The sequence below is a fragment of the Oryctolagus cuniculus genome, chromosome 10 (assembly GCF_964237555.1).
Source record: "Oryctolagus cuniculus chromosome 10, mOryCun1.1, whole genome shotgun sequence".
NCBI classification, from domain to species: domain Eukaryota; kingdom Metazoa; phylum Chordata; class Mammalia; order Lagomorpha; family Leporidae; genus Oryctolagus; species Oryctolagus cuniculus.
The window spans coordinates 9,096,658-9,115,193 of NC_091441.1; the positions used below are offsets into that span (position 1 = coordinate 9,096,658).

Genomic DNA, 18,536 nt, shown 5'->3' on the forward strand with positions numbered 1-18,536 from the left:
ACTATGTTAAGACACCAAATAGCAGGAGATAAAATTAGTAAAGTTTTTAGGTGACAATTGCAAGTTAAAGTCTTAAGAGGAAGAGCAGATTAAGTGTGCAATCTTCACACCTTTTGCTTTTAAAATCTCTCAGTTGATTAAGGTGTACCAAGGTAAAAAGCAGTCTCAGGGTGCTCTATGCAACATAATCTTTAATTGGAAAAAAACAACCTGGGCAAAAAATTGATTAGGTGATTGTTGGCCCTCAGGGCACAAAGAAGGCTGAGAAACTTGGAACACGGTGGGAACATTTTCTCAATGTCTGCTTCAGACATGGCCAAGGAGGATACGGATAAAGGGAAATCCAGGGACAGAGGGCAGAGTCAAGGAGAACACAATGAGAAAGCTCCTCCCAGAGTGCAATGAGAATCCTCCTTCACCCTTGTTCATGGATATCTAAGAAGCAAGTATCTCAGAGTCAGTTCCTCTTTCCCTGAACGGGGTGTTTGCAGTGGTAGGCTTCCTGACTCTCCTAAACCACTGTTCACTGGGTAAGAGCGGGCAGACGCAAAATCAAATGTTTTTAGATCCTTCGTTCAGGACCAAGAGAAGTCACACCTGGGCCTGAGGTAGACCAGCTACAAATCATCTGCTGACTCTAGAATCAGTGGCCACTGTGTAGGGAAAAGGCGCGAACAGGAGTCTGGCTGACTAGAGGTAGATTGTGGTGGACAGGCGGGCTCACTGAGTAGTCCACGTGCTCCTGTGCTGTTTAGGTGGGATGATGCGACCAGTGCTCTGGCTTGTCTGGAAGTAACACGCATTATTTCTACACACACTATTTGAATGGTTTGTGTTCAGCCTACTGTAACAAAATAGCCGACTGGGTGGTTTAAACTTCAGACGCTTATTTTCTCATAAAAAATGGAGACTCGAGATGAGGCTGACAGCATGGTCAGGTTGGGGTGAAGGCTCTCCTGGTTTGCAAATGGCCACCTTCTCACTGCGTGTTGGTATGGTCTTTCCTTTGCATAGGGGCAGAATGGTCTCTCTCTCTCTCTCTCTCAAAAAGCCCATATTCTGTTTCGTTTATGACTTCACCCTTATGAGCTCATTTCACCTTTCTTGCCTCCACAGTAGCCCGACTTCCATCCAGAGTTATATCGGGGGGTTAAAGTTTTAACGCATGGATTTTGGGGAGACACTAGTCAATCCGTAATGTGCTTGCTGGAGAACTTTCCAATCCTTTCCCACTGCTCTGACAACTGAGGTGGCGGCTGAGAACTGAATGTCTGGGTCACCAGACTGCAGCAGCCTGTGGTCCTGAATCCTGAGGCTCAGCTGCATGTCTAGGCCTGCATCAGATACAGCCCAAGTGAGAAGTAAATCTTCGTTATGTTCGGCCTTTGGGATCTGGGGTTGATATTATTATTATCATTGAAATTATACAGCATAACTTAACCTATTTTCCTAATACTTAACCTCCTGTGTTTCTGTTTTTATCCTAACCATTTGTTTATCTGTCTCTCCAGTACCTTTGAGCTATTAAGGGGAGAGATTATGTATTACCCAATCTTGACTTCTCTAGTCCTTACTGTAGTATTTGAAAAATGAACTAAGTTCAGTGAATAAATGGGGTTTCTGATGTCACAAAAAGATAAAAATCATAATGTTAATTGAGCTTTAATTATATGATAAATGTAATTAGGAAAGGCTGTGAAATTTTATACCAGCAATGTATGCAACATAAAAAAAGAGAGGTCTACCCCAAATCCTTCCTCTAGTTCCAAAAAAATAGTGTGAAGACAAAACCTTTAAGGACTTAGGTTCTTTCTTCTCCCAACTCCCCCTTTTCTAATTTAGTAAATCTTGCTATAATAATACTAAGACCAACTTTCCCCCAGGAGAAAGCATTAATTAAATGCCTTAGGAAACTGTTCTTATCAAGAAATGGAGGCTCTGATCTTAGTTTTTGCTCCATTGACTGTAAAGTTCAATACATTTTTATTGAACCCACACATACTTTAATGAGAATTGCTTTTCACTAATTGGTCTATAGGGATACAACGACAGTTTTAGCCTTCCTTTTAGGACTTTTTATTCTCCTTCAGAAAGTTTTCCAACTTTATTAATAGTCTTATCAAGAAAGGATATCTGGAATCAAATGGACAAAATGCACCGAGAGAGAAAGGAACTTCTGATTTGATACCCCCTTGGACTGATAAATGGTCACCAACTCTACCCCGAGACTCTCGTCTCCCATGAACTCACTGCTCCTGGATTTATTAGAACAATCACACTATTCATTGATTAATTCATTCATTTCTCAGATACACACAGTTTTACACTTAGCATTTCGGGAAGTAAGTGTATTTTATTTTATTTTTTTGACAGGCAGAGTTAGACAGTGAGAGACAGAGAGAAAGGTCTTCCTTCCGTTGGTTCATCCCCCAAATGGCCACTATGGCCAGTGCTGCGCCGATCTGAAGCCAGGAGCCAGGTGCTTCTCCTGGTCTCCCATGCGGGTGCAGAGCCCAAGCACTTGGGCCATCCTCCACTGCCTTCCTGGCCCACAGAAGAGAGCTGGACTGGAAGAGGAGCAGCCAGGACAGAATCCGGCGCCTCAACTGGGACTAGAACCCGGGGTGCTGGCACTGCAGGTGAAGGATTAGCCTAGCGAGCTGCGGCGCCGGCTGTAAGTGTATTTTATAATGATTTATGTCACCTTGTTCTGAATAGCATCAGTCAGAGCTTGCTGCCATGTGGTAATGAGGACACTCCACATGCACATGTTCAAGATTTTCCCACTTCTACTGAACTTATCTCAGTGTTGGTGATTCATTTGAATTTACTCATATTCCAGTTTAATCAATTACAACTCTTTTTTAAAAGTTTTATTTATTTGAAAGTCAGAGCTACACAGAAAGACAAGGAGAGAGAGAGAGAGAGAGAGAGAGAGAGAGAGAGAGAGAGAGATCTTCCATCTGCTGGTTCACTCCCCAGCTGGCTACATGGCTGGAGCTGAGCTGATCTGAAGCCAGGAGCCTGGAGCCTCTTCTGGGTCTCCCACGTGGGTGCAGAGGCCCAAGGACCCAGACCATCCTCCACTGCTTTCCCAGGCTATGGCAGAGAGTGGATCAGAAGTGGAGCAGCCAGGACTCGAACCACTGCCCACATGGGATGCCAGCACTGCAGGCAGCAGCTTTCCCCCACTACATCACAGCGCCGGCCCCAATTGCAACTCTGAAAGGTCTCAATCAAGACCTGTCGTAGGACTGTTTGGGAACAAGAGTCCTATCTGTTGTCTCAAAACCTCTTACGAACATCTTCTAGAAGACAAACTATGCATCAACCATCCTAAAACTTGTAGAGCACATACCGCAAAAGGAAACTCTAGAGTGACAACAGCCCACTCCTTTATGGAGAAATGTGTGCTGCTAACACTCTTGATGGCAAATAAAAAATATTTTGTGAAAAAAGAACAACCAAGGGCACTAATAACTCAGGGTTGTTTCAGAAGAATTAGACTCTGTATGTGAGAAAGCTTTAGAAACTCCTGCACTAACCTGTACCTTAGAAAGGTTGAATAACCCTAATCCTAAAATACAAAATTTAAAAATCTAAAGCAATAGTTGTAGATTTCAGAGAATTTCAAATTTTGGATTATCAGATTGGGATGTTCAACTGGTAAATGCTCCAAAGTCTGAAAAGCTCTGAAATACTTCTGGCCCAAGAATTTAGGATAAGGAACACACAATCTGTATAATTAATATTCTATTTAACATAGATAGGTGTTTTTTACATTATATATCCACATTATATATTTTCCAAGCTTTGAGTCACATTTAAGTATCCCCTGTTTATCTTTCCATTTATAACTCCTTTTCTTTCTCTTTTTAACTTCTTTCTAAAATGTACTTGGTTACTTGGTCATGCATGAGTGGAGGAAAGCTTCCTTTCTATATTCTGGTGAAGGAAGACTTAAAGATGAATTAAGCTAACTATGATATCACAGAATCCTTAATACACCATATATTAACACCTTATAGAGCAACTGCTTCTATTAACCCTCATCTCATAGGAACCATTAAAATACTTAGTATTGGGGCTGGTGCCGTGGCTCACTTGGTTAATCCTCCACCTGTGGCACCAGCATCCCATATGGGCGCTGGGTTCTAGTCCCGGTTGTTCCTCTTCCAGGCCAGCTCTCTGCTGTGGCCCGGGAGGGCAGTGGAGGATGGCCCAAGTGCTTGGACTCTTGCACCCGCATGGGAGACCAGCAGGAAGCACCTGGCTCCTGGCTTCGAATTGGCGTAGCTCTGGCCATAGTGGCCATTTGGGGGATGAACCAACGGAAGGAAGACCTTTCTCTCTGTCTCTCTCACTAACTTCATCTGTCAAATAAAAAAAAAAAAAGAAAAACATATTTAGTATTATTTCACATTTCCAGTCGTTAAAATCTATAACTAGAATTTTCCTAGTCTTCTAAATAGAGGCTAACTATGAAAGTCAGTGAAACATATATTTATATTTGCTTGAATGGCACAGAAGTCAACAAAGCGACAGAGAGAGAGAACGCCCATCTGCTGGTTCACTTCCCAAATGCCCACAATATGTGGGGCTGGGCCAGGCCTACGGCAGGTGTCAAGAACTCAGCCTAGTTCTCTCACATGGGTGGCAGGGACCCAAATACTTGAGCAATCACCAGATGCTTCCAGTGTGTGCATTGTTAGGGAGTAGAGAGTAGAGCTTTGAGTCAAACCCAGGCATTCTGATATGGGATGTAGGTATCATTAACCACTACACCAACCATTCACCCCAGAGACAAATAATTTTAACATCAGTATATATTTTAATATCAATCTTGTGATACTAAACATTGTGCTAAATATGCGGTGTTAGGTGTTGAACACTTTACTAAAAAAAAACAAAACGGTTTGGAGGCTTACTTGGATTTTGTCCTACAGGCATTTGAACTCAATGCGATTTCTGCTTACAATATTTATGAGGTTATATGAAGCGAAAATGCCACACCAGCAGTTGGGAAAGTAGTTTTGCCTTTCATAGGGTAAGACTGCACAAAATCAAGCAAGAATCCCATGAGCTCCTCTGCAGGTCTGGTACCTTCTGTGGGGTTTTGTTTGTTTTTAGTTTTTGAGGGGCAAATGAGCTTGCATGGCAAATTGGCTGTTTTTTTATTCTTAAAATGCAAATTTATGATCATTATGGTAAAAGGGAAATTGCTGTGAGTTGAGGGGAGACTATGAATTCCTCATAGTCCGGCCTCACTGAGGGGGACTCGCACTGCTTCCCCTCAGCTGGTCCACAGCGCATGACTCTAATGACCAGGGTGAATAGGGTATGTTCCTCCCGAATAGGTGATCTAGAGCCGCCCCTGCTGTTCACTTTATATCTCGGTGGTACAACAGAACTTAACAATGCATCTGAACAAGTCTGGCAGAAAGAAAAGAGCATTTTGCCATATCCTATTTTAACGTTCCAGTAAACACAGAAATATAAGTGAATGGCTAAAATTTTATACTAAATAATATGCTTTGTGTAGCAAGCTAATGAAATAAAATGTGGAAAATTTAGATGATAGGCTCCTATATGCTAAGATGACTTGCCAGTCAGACCTTTAAACTGTCCCCAATCTCAACACCAGCACTCTCACCAGGCCAGACCCACACTTTTACTTCTCGGGTCAGTCCTCAACATAACACTCTGCCCTGGACTCCCTTTAACAAGCGCTAGAGAACTTGGAATTTACAAGTCAGATGCACAATAGTATAATAAATACAGCAATCATTAAAGGGTAAATGACACCCAAAATTCAGAGAGGGAAAAATAAAAATAAACTGTGCATAGAAGGACAGACTCCAACCTCAATGACAAAGAATAAAATAGCAAAGAACAAAACTGATGTAACAGATTCCTCTGCCAAAGTAGAAATATCTCAGTGTTGGCGTCATGGCATACATGCAAGGCTAGCATCCCATAGCAGAGTGCCAGTTGGACTCCTAGCTGCTTTGCTTCTGATCCAGCTTCCTGTTAACGCACCTGGGAAAGCAGCAGGTGACGGCCCAAGTACTTGGGTCCTTGCCACCCGTGTGGTAGACCTGGATGGAGTTCCTGGCTCCTGGCTTCAGCTTGGCTCAGCTCTGGCTATTGTCCACTCAGGGAGTAAACCAGAGGATGGAAGATCTCTCTCTCTCTCTTTCTCTCTCTCTCTCTTTCTTCAAATAAATCTTAAAAGAAAATGGATCTTAAATCGTCATTGTAATGTTACCATCTATGGGGGAAGGGTGCACTCTATCTGTACTTACAGAGATTTTATGAACGGATACCACTTTCCATGAAAGCAACTTACTGTATTGTGAAGAAGCTTTCAAATGTCTGCAAGCTTTGTCTAGAAATTCTTTAAACAGGTCCTGCTAAGAACATAACTCGAGAATTGCTTATGTCTTTATATGTGATGAGTGGCCTTATTTATTATAGTGGACAGCAATATTGGAGTACATACTCATCTAAGGAATGACACCTTATAAATGAGCAGGTTCTTAATATATCCTATTGACTCTTCAAAGAGATAGGAATCTATTAACTGTAGCTATGCCCAAAGCACCAGTTAGCATGCATGTGACTATTCCACATTTCCTTTATTCTGTAAGTCTTGAGGCACCAGGTCCCATTTTCACAAATAGGGCCTCAAGTTCTGGACTCACGAGTAACACTGACGATTCCTAGACATAGATTGACAAGGATCTCTCTGGCATTTGAATGCAAGCTTCTCCCAAGCTTGCATTCACTCCCCTTTTCACGTCCTGTGCTTTGGTCTCAGGATACGTTTTAGCAGAGTGCTCCACGGAGAGAATTCTTCACACTGAACAAGCAGTTTAATTCAGATACTAGAGTCTAACAAATTATATAATGTCTGAGAAACAGTACGCGATCATGATTTCTTAAATGCTATTATGGGGCTGGCACTGTGGCATATGGAGTAAAGCCGCTGCTGCAGGGCCGGCATCCCATATGGGTGCTGGTTCGAGACCTGGCTTTTCCACTTTTGTCCAGCTCTCTGCTATAGCCTGAGAAACCAGTGGAAAATGGCCCAAGTCTTTGGGCCCCTGCACCCACATGGGAGACCAGGATGAAGATCCTGCTCCTGGCTTCGGGTTGGCCCAGCTCAGGCCGTTGTGGCCATTTGGGAATGAACCAGTAGATAAAAGATCTCACTCTCTGCCTCTCTGTAACTCTACCTTTCAAATAAATAAATATTAAAAAAATAATGCCAATATATGGCCATACTATGTGGTGTGCTGTTTTATACACACTAACTCACTCATTGTTTCCAAACACAGCTAAAAAGCATAGGTTATTCAAGCTGACTTGCCCCAAATGGTAGAGTTAGAAACATACCAGGGGACTCCAATTCAATCCCATCAAGGTGGCATGTGCCAATGCCATCTCACCAGTCCAAGTGATCAATTTCAGTTCACAATTGATCATAATGAAAGGACTGAGAGTCAAAGGAAGCACATAAACAAGTCTACTACCTGCTAATACTAACTGATAGAATAAATGAAGGGGAGAGTGATCCAACATGGGAAGCGAGATACTCAGCAGACTCATAGAATGGTGGATGTCCTAAACAGCACTCTGGCCTCAGAATCAGCCCTAAAGACATTCCGATCTGGCTGAAAAGCCCATGAGAGTATTTCAGGCATGGAAAGCCAAGACACTCTGGCAAAAAAAAAAAAAAACTAAATGAAAGATCTCTGTGAGTGAGATCCCAGTGGAAAGAACAGGTCATCAAAGAAGGAGGTACCTTTCTCTGAAGGGAGGAGAGAACCTCCACTTTGACTATGACCTTGTCTAAACAAGATAAGAGTCGGTGAACTCAAAAGGCTTCCATAGCCTTGGAAACTCATGACTGGTGCATAGGGAGATTACTGATGCCATAAACAGGAGTGTCAATTTGTAAAGTCAACAACAGGAGTCACTGTGCACTTACTCCTCATGTAGGGTCTCTGTCCTTAATGTGCTGTACATTGAGACTTAATGCTATAATGAGTACTCACACAGTATATTTCGCTTTGTGTTTCTATGGGGGTGCAAACTGTTGAAATCTTTACTTAATGTATACTAAACTGATCTTCTGTAAAAAAAAAAAAAAAAAGAAGAAGAAGAAATTATCAATTCCCAACTTGACTCTCACTGGGATTAAACATGACAATAGGTCTGATCTGATTTCATCATCATTTAAAAAATCATCTATTATTTTTCACTTTATGTTTGTGTGGGAGCAAACTGTTGAAATCTTTACTTAATGTATGCTAAACTGATCTTCTGTATATAAAGAGAATCGAAAATGAATCCTCATGTGAATGGAAGGGGAGAGGGATTGGGAAAGGGGAGGGATGCGGGTGGGAGAGACGATATGGGGGGGAAGCCATTGTAATCCATAAGCCGTACTTTGGAAATTTATATTCATTAAATAAAAGTTAAAAAAAAAGAAAAGAAAACTGAAACTCAGAGGTTGCAAATGACCTGGATTGAGGCATTAAGTGAAAGAGTTCTTATTTAAATCTAATGCTCTCATATCCAGAGCACGTAGGAGTATGGGTATTAAGATGATTTCTAGATATTAGGATATTTGATGTTTTAAGATGTTATTCTGCCAAAACAAATAAGAGAAAAATATCTCCTAAGACAACAATAAAACCTTTGAAGATTATGGACCTTATTGATTCCAATATGTTTATGTTTTTCATGTATCTTAAAGTTTTTTTTTTTTTAAGATTTACTTTATTTATTTGAAAGAGTTGCAGAGAGAGGTAGAGACAAAGAGAGAGAGAGGTCTTCCATCCGCTGGTTCACTCCCTAGATGGCTGCAACAGCCAGAGTTAAGCCCATCTGAAGTCAGGAGCCAGGAGCTTCTTCCGAGTCCCCCATGTGGTGCAGGGGCACAAAGACTTGGGCCATCTTCTACTGCTTTCCCAGGCACATTAACAGGGAGCTGGATCAGAAGTGCAACAACCAGGACTCAAACCAGCACCTATATAGTATGCCGACACTGCAGGCCAGGGCTTTAACTTGCTGTGCCACAGCCCTGGCCCCAGTCTTAAAGCTTTTAAAAATCAAGATTGTACAAGACCAATTCATGTTGATTATTCAATAAGACAAGTTGTACATTGAGTAACTTGCTGTTTTGGTTGAGAATGTTGATTCAAACATCTGTGCAGATTCAGTTCACTCTCATTAAAGATTAAAGGAACAAGAAATTGACAAAGACTAATGTGGACAGGTACAAATGGGGTGAAAATTCTGCAAAGTTACTGAAAAGGAAAGAATACTTGTTATTTGAGTAGAAACCACACGGCAGACTCATAGAATGACAAACAACCTAAACAGCACTCTGGCCTCAGAATCAGCCCCTAAGGCATTCAGCTCTGGCTAAAAAGCCCATGAGAGAATTTCAGGCATGGAAAGTCAAGACGCTGTGGCAAAAAAATGACCTACATGAAAGATCTCTGTGAATGAGATCCCAGTGGAAAGAAGGGGCCATCAAAGAAGGAGGTACCTTTCTCTGAAGGGAGGAGAGAACTGCCACTTTGCTTATGGCCCTGTCCAAATACTGACAGAGTTTGTGGACTCAAAAGGCTTCCATAGCCTTGGCAGCTCATGACAAGAGCCTCGAGTGATCACTGATGTCAAAATTAAGAGTGTCAATTGTTAAAACAACAACAAGAGTCACTGTGTACTTGCTCCCCATGTAGGACCCCTGTCCTTAATGAGTTGTGCTATGAGAATTAATGGTAAAATTTGTCTTCAAACAGTACTTCATACTTTGTGTGTCTATGTGGGTGAAAACTGTTGAAATCTTTACTTAGTATAGAGTTGGTCATCTGTATATAAACATAATTAAAAATGAATCTTAAGTAATAATGAGATGTGAGAGGGAGTAGGAGGTGGGGCAGGAATACGGATGGGAGGGCACGTATGGGGGAGGGGAAGAACTTCTATATTCCAAAAGGTGTACCTATGAAATTTATATTTATTAAATAAAAACTCTCTAAAAAAAGGAAACCTATTGAAATGATGAACACACAAGAAAAATTATTCTGCATAAGAAAAGATGTCAGGTATGCACACAAAGATGCCCAGGAGAGGATCTCAAAGTTTGCCCAGTGAGGAGAAAAAATATTCAGTTGCTTTTCATAGGGATAGTCACTTTAAGGCCAGTAAAATAAATGTATCAGATTGTTAGGTCAGTGAACCCCTAAAAAAGTCCCTTTCTCATAAACAAAAATTTTTTAAAATAGTGAAGATGTTTAAAAATATTTACTTTCTTATGAAAAATTTTCCTCCTCATTATTTATCCAGAGTGTGGATATTAGACTCTTAACATCCAGGTGGATGGAAATAGGTAGTTGAATGATTTCATAACTGTTAAGTAAACACAAGATCCAAGAGTTTGCAGAGAAATCAGTGTGGTGGAGGCAATTTTCCTTACTGCAAATTGGCTCCAACTAGTAAAATCATCCAGGTCAGGATTTTTTTTTCTTAGATTTTTAAGGGACACACAACTTACCTTGTATAGACAGTGATAGAATCTGACCTTGAATAAATATTTAACAGTTTTTAAGAGGAAAATTATGAATTTTAAAATTGCTATATGAAATGCAGTGACACCTCATAATTATCTTCTAGGACTGCAGATGCATTTTAAGAATGTGATAAATTATATACCTGTGTGAAGACTGATGTATCAAACATCTCTTTCTTATATGGAACTCCCAAACAGCAGGTTTATCTTGTGTGTGTGACAATGTCACAAAGTGACCCAGCATAAAGGCATATATTTGATTGGTTGTGGCTCATGTCTAAATCTATGTTCATGAATAATGGCTGTGAATCAAGTGTACACTTCAAACATTTATGGATTCCAACCATATGCTGTGCTGAAGAAACTGACATATTTGCCTTCCTTGACTAGGTTTAAAATTTGAGTTACATGTCTCATAAGTTATGGATCTGCCAACATTTCTTCAGTCATTCTTAATTAATATTAAACTTAACTAATGTTATTAACATAAACATCTGTATGAATGAGAAATACATTACCTTATCTCAAACCGGAGTGGCAATATATATATAATTTTATATTAAATTTACTTTAACATTATTTGTTAATGAAAATTTCAGAAACAAATGTGAACAGGGACACATTTAACTTATGGAAATCTTACTGCATGCAAAAAACGTAGTATTGTAATAAAACTTCAAAGTGTATCACATTATTAGAATAATCATGAAACTAATTTGATGTTACTGTAAGAGAAGGAAGTCATTTTGAATGGGGTAATTAACCTGCCACAGAATTAGCACCACTGTATCCAAAGTATCAACAAGAACCTGAAAAAATTATATACAAGTTAACTTCTACTCTGTATAAAACAAACCAACAAAAACAACCTGCGGTCATCCCATTGTCTGTAATGGCAGAGAGAAACTTCCTTTTAGGAGTCTGCCCCCTCCTCCTGCAGTAGGTCACTGAGTTAGAACTTACCTTCCTGACTCAAAGGTGAACCACGTCGAGTCTCGACCATATCTTCTCAGCGAGCTAAGAGGCCACATCACCAATTTGACCTTGGCATTGTGGATATCCCAGAGATAGATATTCTCATGAGTGATCTGCATTGTGCATTCGCCATAAATATCCAGATTTGGTGTTGGCATCAGATACACATTGAATCGTTCTACAGAGAAACAAAGAATGCAGGCAATTAAGTACAGGAGGCGTGACCAAGGCAGCTCTGCATTGACTTTTGTGTCTTCAGACTTCAGAAAGCATTGTTGCGTCCCTTGGTGACATCGATGTAGATCACAAAACATTCCCTCTTCCCATTCTATGTATGAGCATAGGGATTCATTATTGTTAATCATTCATTCATTCACTCACTTTCAACTTTTCCTGGCATGCATTCTCTATAGTGAGAGTTCAATTATTAAATTGTATGATGGAAAAATAGGGTAGACATGAGGTGCAGTCTCTGCACAGATGGTGTTGTCTCTGCAGTTTCAGCTAATTTAAGTGGACATCATAGACACAACTGATGTGAGAAATGCCTTATTTATTCTAGTTAAGCAAGAACTTACTCAAATTCACTTTTGTGACAGGTGATATCTAATGTAGGCACCGACTGACTCACTAGCATTTATACACTGCAAAAATAATTGTTTTAATCTATACACAATTGTATTATGGTCTTACTCAGCCTATGATAATAGCTGGTATTTATTGACACCTTCTGCATAACTTAAGGCATTGTCTTGGTAAGCGAAATAAACATACAGAACTGTTGTTCATGTCTGGATATTCTGTGTTTGAAAAATCTGATTTTGAAGCAACAATTCTAAACTTTGCTTTGCAACTTTCTGGGCATCTCAAAGGCTATTCTAAAATTCTGCAGCCCTTGGTTCTATTCAATGCATTTCATTTTTGAAAAATAAAGTTAGTTTGCAAGTTCCAGGAAGTAAAGAATGTGGTATGCCCCATAAAGTGCCCAGCAAAATGTCCCTTTGGTTTATAGTAAGGGATCAATAAATATTGGTTAACTGTGAGGAGATAAATATATACCATGGTGACTAGAGAATGCAAGAATTGAGGAATTGCAAAAAAAAAAATAATGGGTCATGATAACAAAAGTTCAAGAATTACTGCCGGATATATCTCTGTGAGTTGGAATTTAATTGTGAAGACTTCTTTAAAGGCAGTGCTGTCAAATTAATTATTTTGAGAAATGTAATAGTGCAGCTGCAGCTGGGAGAGGAACAGGCTTAGGAATGTGCTATTATCCATCAAAGTGCCATGGTCTTCTGTGCTAAATGCTTTCTGGTACTGAGCTAGAATATTCTGTGTGATAAGACTCTGCTCTGGTAGGCATTTTACCCAGTAAAAATTCTATGATGCCAAAAATCAAGATTCAGATTTCAAATGGGTTAAATTAATTTAAGCATGACAGCTTAAAATTTAGTAACCATGAAGACAATATTTATAATCATGTATCTGGATATTTTGGGACAAAAGATAATGTGATGATTTGATTTTCTACTTAGATTATTGACCTATGAAGTTAGTATGTATGGATTTTACATTTATTTTCTAAAGAAATGACATTGAGATCAATTCTGTAGCTGAAAAACGAAGAAAGAACATTGTTCCACTAATCATCTGCAAAGAAAAAGCCCAAATAGATGTACATTCCAAGTATCATTAAAATTCTTGTGTGCAACCAAGTATCAACATATAACATTAAATACATCACTCAAATTCCTGTCATAATTCCACTCCAATGGGATTAGAGATAATAAAGCAAAGAAGCATGATCTCATCTAAGAGTGTAAATGAAAACTAGACCCCATGTGGTGGCTCAGGTATACAGACAATGCATGTCAAGACCATTTGATGAAGTTCAACCTCACATTGGAATTTAATCATAGGTCAGCAACATTCCTTGTGCAAAGGAACTACATTGTTATAAAAATGTAAGCAGCAGTAAGCATTTGGTACGGCAGTTAAGATGACGTTTACAGTGTCTGAACCCCCAGTCTGAGAGCCAGGGTTCAAGTCCCAACTCTAGGAGGCAGAAGATGATGGGCTAATTACTTGGGTCAGTTCCACCCACATTGGAGACCTGGACTGAATTCTGGGCTCCTGGCTTTGTCCTGACATAGCCAATGATGTTGTGTTTATACCCAAAAGGGGTATGAACTAGTGGATGAAAGATTTCCGTCTGTCTCTGTGTCTTGGTCTCTCTCTCTCTGCATTTCAGGTAAGAAATTATTTAATTAATTAATCAAGACATGGCAATAAAACATACAATTTTTTAAAGGGAGGAGGTAAATCATATTTTCAACCTTCTTTCTTTTACTTAAGTTTTAGAATGAAGATAGAAACCAAGGAATTATTGCCAAAATGCCTTGAAATAACACTTCTTACAAAATATGGAAATAAACATCATTAACCAGTGCTACTGTTGCCTAAGGCTGTGCTGACCCTTGATATTCATGCCCATGGTTTGATATTTAAAAAGTATACAGGAAAAAATAACCTTGACACTGAGTGTTCTTCAAATGAATGGTGTGTTAAACCTTCCATTTAGCAGAGAACACGGAAGAACCTCTATATTTTCACTGTAATATCCGTGTGTGCAATATTCTAAGATAATAAACAGGGAAAGAGCTCAAATATCACACTAGACACTGGCGAAGCCTAGAAAGAGGTAAATAAGTGAATTTAATAATACTTATAAAATATGAGGCTCTACTTATCAAAATCATTTAGGCATGTTTATAAACAAATAAAAATAATTGAATAACCTGACCAGAGGTGCTATCCCTATGCAATATAAACCAGGAGAATTTGTCTATGGTGCTCCTGTCCTCTCACCTGCCTTATACTTCTCTCTTTATTTTTTTTAAAGATTTATTTTATTTATTTGAAAGACAGAGTTACAGAGAAAGATAGAGACAGAAAGAGAGAGAGAAGTCTTCCATCTGCTGGTTCACTCCCCAGATGGCTGCAACGGCCAGAGCTGCACCTATTCACAGCCAGGAGCCAGGAGCTTCTTCCGGGGCTCCCATGTGGGTGCAGGGGCCTAGGGACTTGGGCCATCTTCTACTGCTTTCCCAGGCCATAGCAGAGAGCTGGATGGGAAGTGGAGAGGCCAGGACTAGAACTGACACCCATACAGGATGCTGACGCTTCAGGCCAGGGCTTTAACCTGCTGCGCCACAGCGCCTGTCCCTCTACTTCTCTTTTTAACCTAGCAACTCAATCCTTCTGCTATGGTTTAGAAATCTGCAATCTTCCTTTGGATGCTATTTCTTACAACATACAGGGTGTATACCTAATGGAATAATATTTTTAATTTTCAAATATTCAAAAATCCACTATCACCTAAAGGTCAAACTCAAAGGATTTCATATTCAATTAAAAAGTGGATTAATTTAATCCTTCAGAAAACTAAGCACCTGCAGAGGAGGATACACAATACCTGTCAATGCTTCATTGAATTCTACTGGAATGAGGAAGCGTTCTGCCTTTGCTGCAAAGACACTATTTTATTCGTTTGGTAATATGAAACACATTGTTTTACTAAAATTTGTTAAAGCTTTCATTGGAAAGATCCTTTCAATATGCAGTGTTTAAAACTGACTCCACTAAAATGATTTTTTAAAAATGTTTGTCTTAGTGAAATCACTGTAGCAGGCACACATTTTCAATCGCTCTCTAATCACGTCACTTTTTAGACGTGTGAACATTCTTTGGTCTGTACTGTCTCACTTTACTGTGCCAGGCGTGGCCTTCTCCATCATCTCTGGCACCGCAGGTCTGCGTTAGATGCTGATAGCTGATAATGCACATTTCCGCTTATCCCTAGGAGGTGTTGACACTGCTGCTTTGGGGGCCGCACTTTGAGAACTACTGATTTGTGAAACTCATTGTAAAATATCACTAAGGAAGTAGGAATATTAGAGTAGATGCAGGTCTGGAGACAGAGGGTAGTATACTGAGGAAAAACTGACACGGAAGAGGGGCAGTGAGACCACAGGCAGAGGGTGGGGAGACTGAATGGGTCACCAGCCCTGAGACAGACTGAGACCTTCCCTTCTCGACTATGAGTTGTTAAATAGATGTAGTTTAAGGCAAAAACTAACCCAAATATCATTGCTGCTTAATGATGGGTAATGGGTCAGGCACTTTTAACAGCACACAAATACTGTGCAAACTTCTTAGACTGTTTACATAAGCGTACATAGAAAAGCCCATGGCAGACTGAGGTTAGCTTGTGTGTGTGTGTATATATATATATATATATATATATATATAGGCCATAATGGACAAAACAATGAAAGATTACAATGAGAACAAGGGAAATCAAGATATAAGATACCCAAGATGAGTATGGCTGTTGCCAGCCTAAGACATACTATTTTACAGAGAACGTTTTTGATAAGTGGAAGGCATACACTACAATATAATGTCAAAAGTGTAGAGTAGCAAACTCAAAATGGTGACTTGGTTATTTATTATCATTATCAAGTAGTATGTCTTTTTTTTTATTTGACAGATAGAGTTAGACAGTGAGAGAGAGAGAGACAGAGAGAAAGGTCTTCCTTCCCTTGGCTCACCCCCCAAATGGCTGCCACGACTGGCGTGCTGCGTTGATCCGAAGCCAGGAGCCAGGTGCTTCCTCCTGGTCTCTGATGCGGGTGCAGGTGCCCAAGCACTTGGGCCATCTTCCATTGCCTTCCTGGGCCACAGCAGAGAGCTGGACTGGAAGAGGAACAACCGGGACTAGAACCCAGTGCCCAAATGGGATGCTGGCGCCACAAGTGGAGGATTAACCAAGTGAGCCACAGCGCCAGCCCCAAGTAGTATGTCTTATACATAATTACATGTGTCTTACTTTTATAGGGTTAGCAGTGCAGTAGGTTTTTCCACATCTTCATCACCACAAACATGTGAATAATATATTGCACTAGGATGTTACAATGGCTGAGACTTCATTAGGCAATAGGAAAGTTTCATAGAATCTTATGGAACCACTACTGTATATGTTGTCTGTCGTTGGCTGAAACACTTGTATGTGGCCATATGAATGCACAGCTAACAGTCTGAGCCTACAGGGTGGAGGTAAGGCAAGTCTGAGGCTGAAGTAAAAGGCAAAGGATCAGAGTGGGAGTTTCTGACATGAAGCAAGACACCAGTTAATGAGTAGATGAGTGATGAGCTTTTCAAACAGTTTCTTATTAACTCGTATTTTGTAGAACAAGTGGGAACATTTTTAAAAAAAGTAAACTGGACTACAGACATATATGTTGAGCAAGGTTTCCCTCATAATAAATGAGACTATTTTTTAAAAATAGGTTTTGGAATTTACTTATCAGATGATCAAACACATGGTGACCATTCGGTGCCCTGTGACCGCATGAACAAAGTTCATCGTCTGCCTGATAGTTTTCTCAGAACACGTTTGGGATTTAGAAGCCAATGCACTGTTTATACAGTGAAGAGTCCTGCTGAGTTCCAGGTGTTAGAAGGCAGAGGTTTGAAGATTAGATCAAAAGTAAAGGATGGAATGTGGAATGAAGTATTACACCTAAATATTTGGAAACCAGGAGATCAATGCACACAAAAAGTCATCAGGGAGGGGCATTAAATCTAACAATAACTTCAGCTCAGCGAGGTGAGCTTACACTTTTACCTTCTATTCCTCTTAACATCCAAGCATGATTCAAAATGGAAAGCCCCCACAGGAAGAGAGGCATTCTTGAGGGTTTTGGTGACATAAGGACTTAGACGTTGAACCACTCCCACTGCATTCTCTGTTTCTTTTCTTTCTTTTTCTTTTTTTTTTTTTTTAAAGATTTATTTATTTATTTGAAAGGCAGAGTTACAGAGAAGCATTGCCAAAGAGAGACAGAGAGGTCTTCCATCCACTGGTTTACTCCCCAAAGGGCCACAATGGCCTGAGCTGGGCCAATCTGACGCCAGGAGCCAGGAGCTTCTTCTGGGTCTCCCACGTGGGTGCAGGGGCCCAAGAACTTGGCCCTCTTCTACTGCTCTCCCAGGCCATAGCAGAGAGTTGGTTCAGAAGTGGAGCAGCTGGGACATGAACCAGAGCCCATAAGGGACGCTGGTACTGCAGGTGGTGGGTTTACCTGCTATGCCACAGCACTGGCTCCTCTATGTTTCTTGATTTCCAGATTTTCAATTCCAGGGTCTTCCATTGAGTAGAAACTTAAATGTTTGCTAAGACTTTTTAATTAAAATATTAAGCATTCTTAAGTAATTTAAATTGATTTGACCCCTGCATGTATTTATATATGTAAATTGGTTGTGTAATGATTAGTGTAAGCTGCTATTAACTGGATAATTTACTTATAATTTTGAATTTCACTTAGTTGTTTCCATTAGTCATTGATTCCATAAAGTAAAACTCACTCTATATTCATAAAACTGACTAGTCGGCCGGCGCCTTGGCTCAATAGGCTAATCCTCTGCCTTGCGGCGCCGGCACACCGGGTTCTAGTCCCAGTCGGGGTGCTGGATTCTGTCCCAGTTGCCCCTCTTCCAGGCCAGCTTTCTGCTATGGCCTGGGAGTGCAGTGGCGGATGGCCCAAGTGCTTGGGCCCTGTACCCGCATGGGAGACCAGGAAAAGCACCTGGCTCCTGCCTTCGGATCAGCGTGATGCGCCAGCCGCAGCGCGCTGGCCGCGGCGGCCATTGGAGGGTGAACCAACGGCAAAGGAAGACCTTTCTCTCTGTCTCTCTCTCTCTCACTGTCCACTCTGCCTGTCAAAAACAAAACAAAACAAAAAACCAAAAACTGACTAGTCAAAATAAATTCAAAGATTAACTAAGATTATAAATGGAAAGAACATTCAAGCAGATATTTTTCCAAATTTGATCAGAAGACCCAATATTTATGGGAAACATTGTTTAAATTTCTTAATGCAGCTGGTTTCTTAGAAGACCCAGGCTT

General features: G+C 40.3%; 1 protein-coding gene across 1 annotated transcript in view; it reads right to left on the reverse strand.

Moving 5' to 3' along the window:
• DOK6 (docking protein 6) overlaps positions 1-18,536 on the reverse strand; it is a 496,981-nt gene that overhangs the window by 180,239 nt on the left and 298,206 nt on the right. Inside the window, exon 5 of the mRNA XM_008261454.4 lies at positions 11,552-11,741. Coding sequence (XP_008259676.2) covers positions 11,552-11,741 — 190 coding nt within the window. The remainder of the gene's footprint in view (positions 1-11,551; positions 11,742-18,536) is intronic.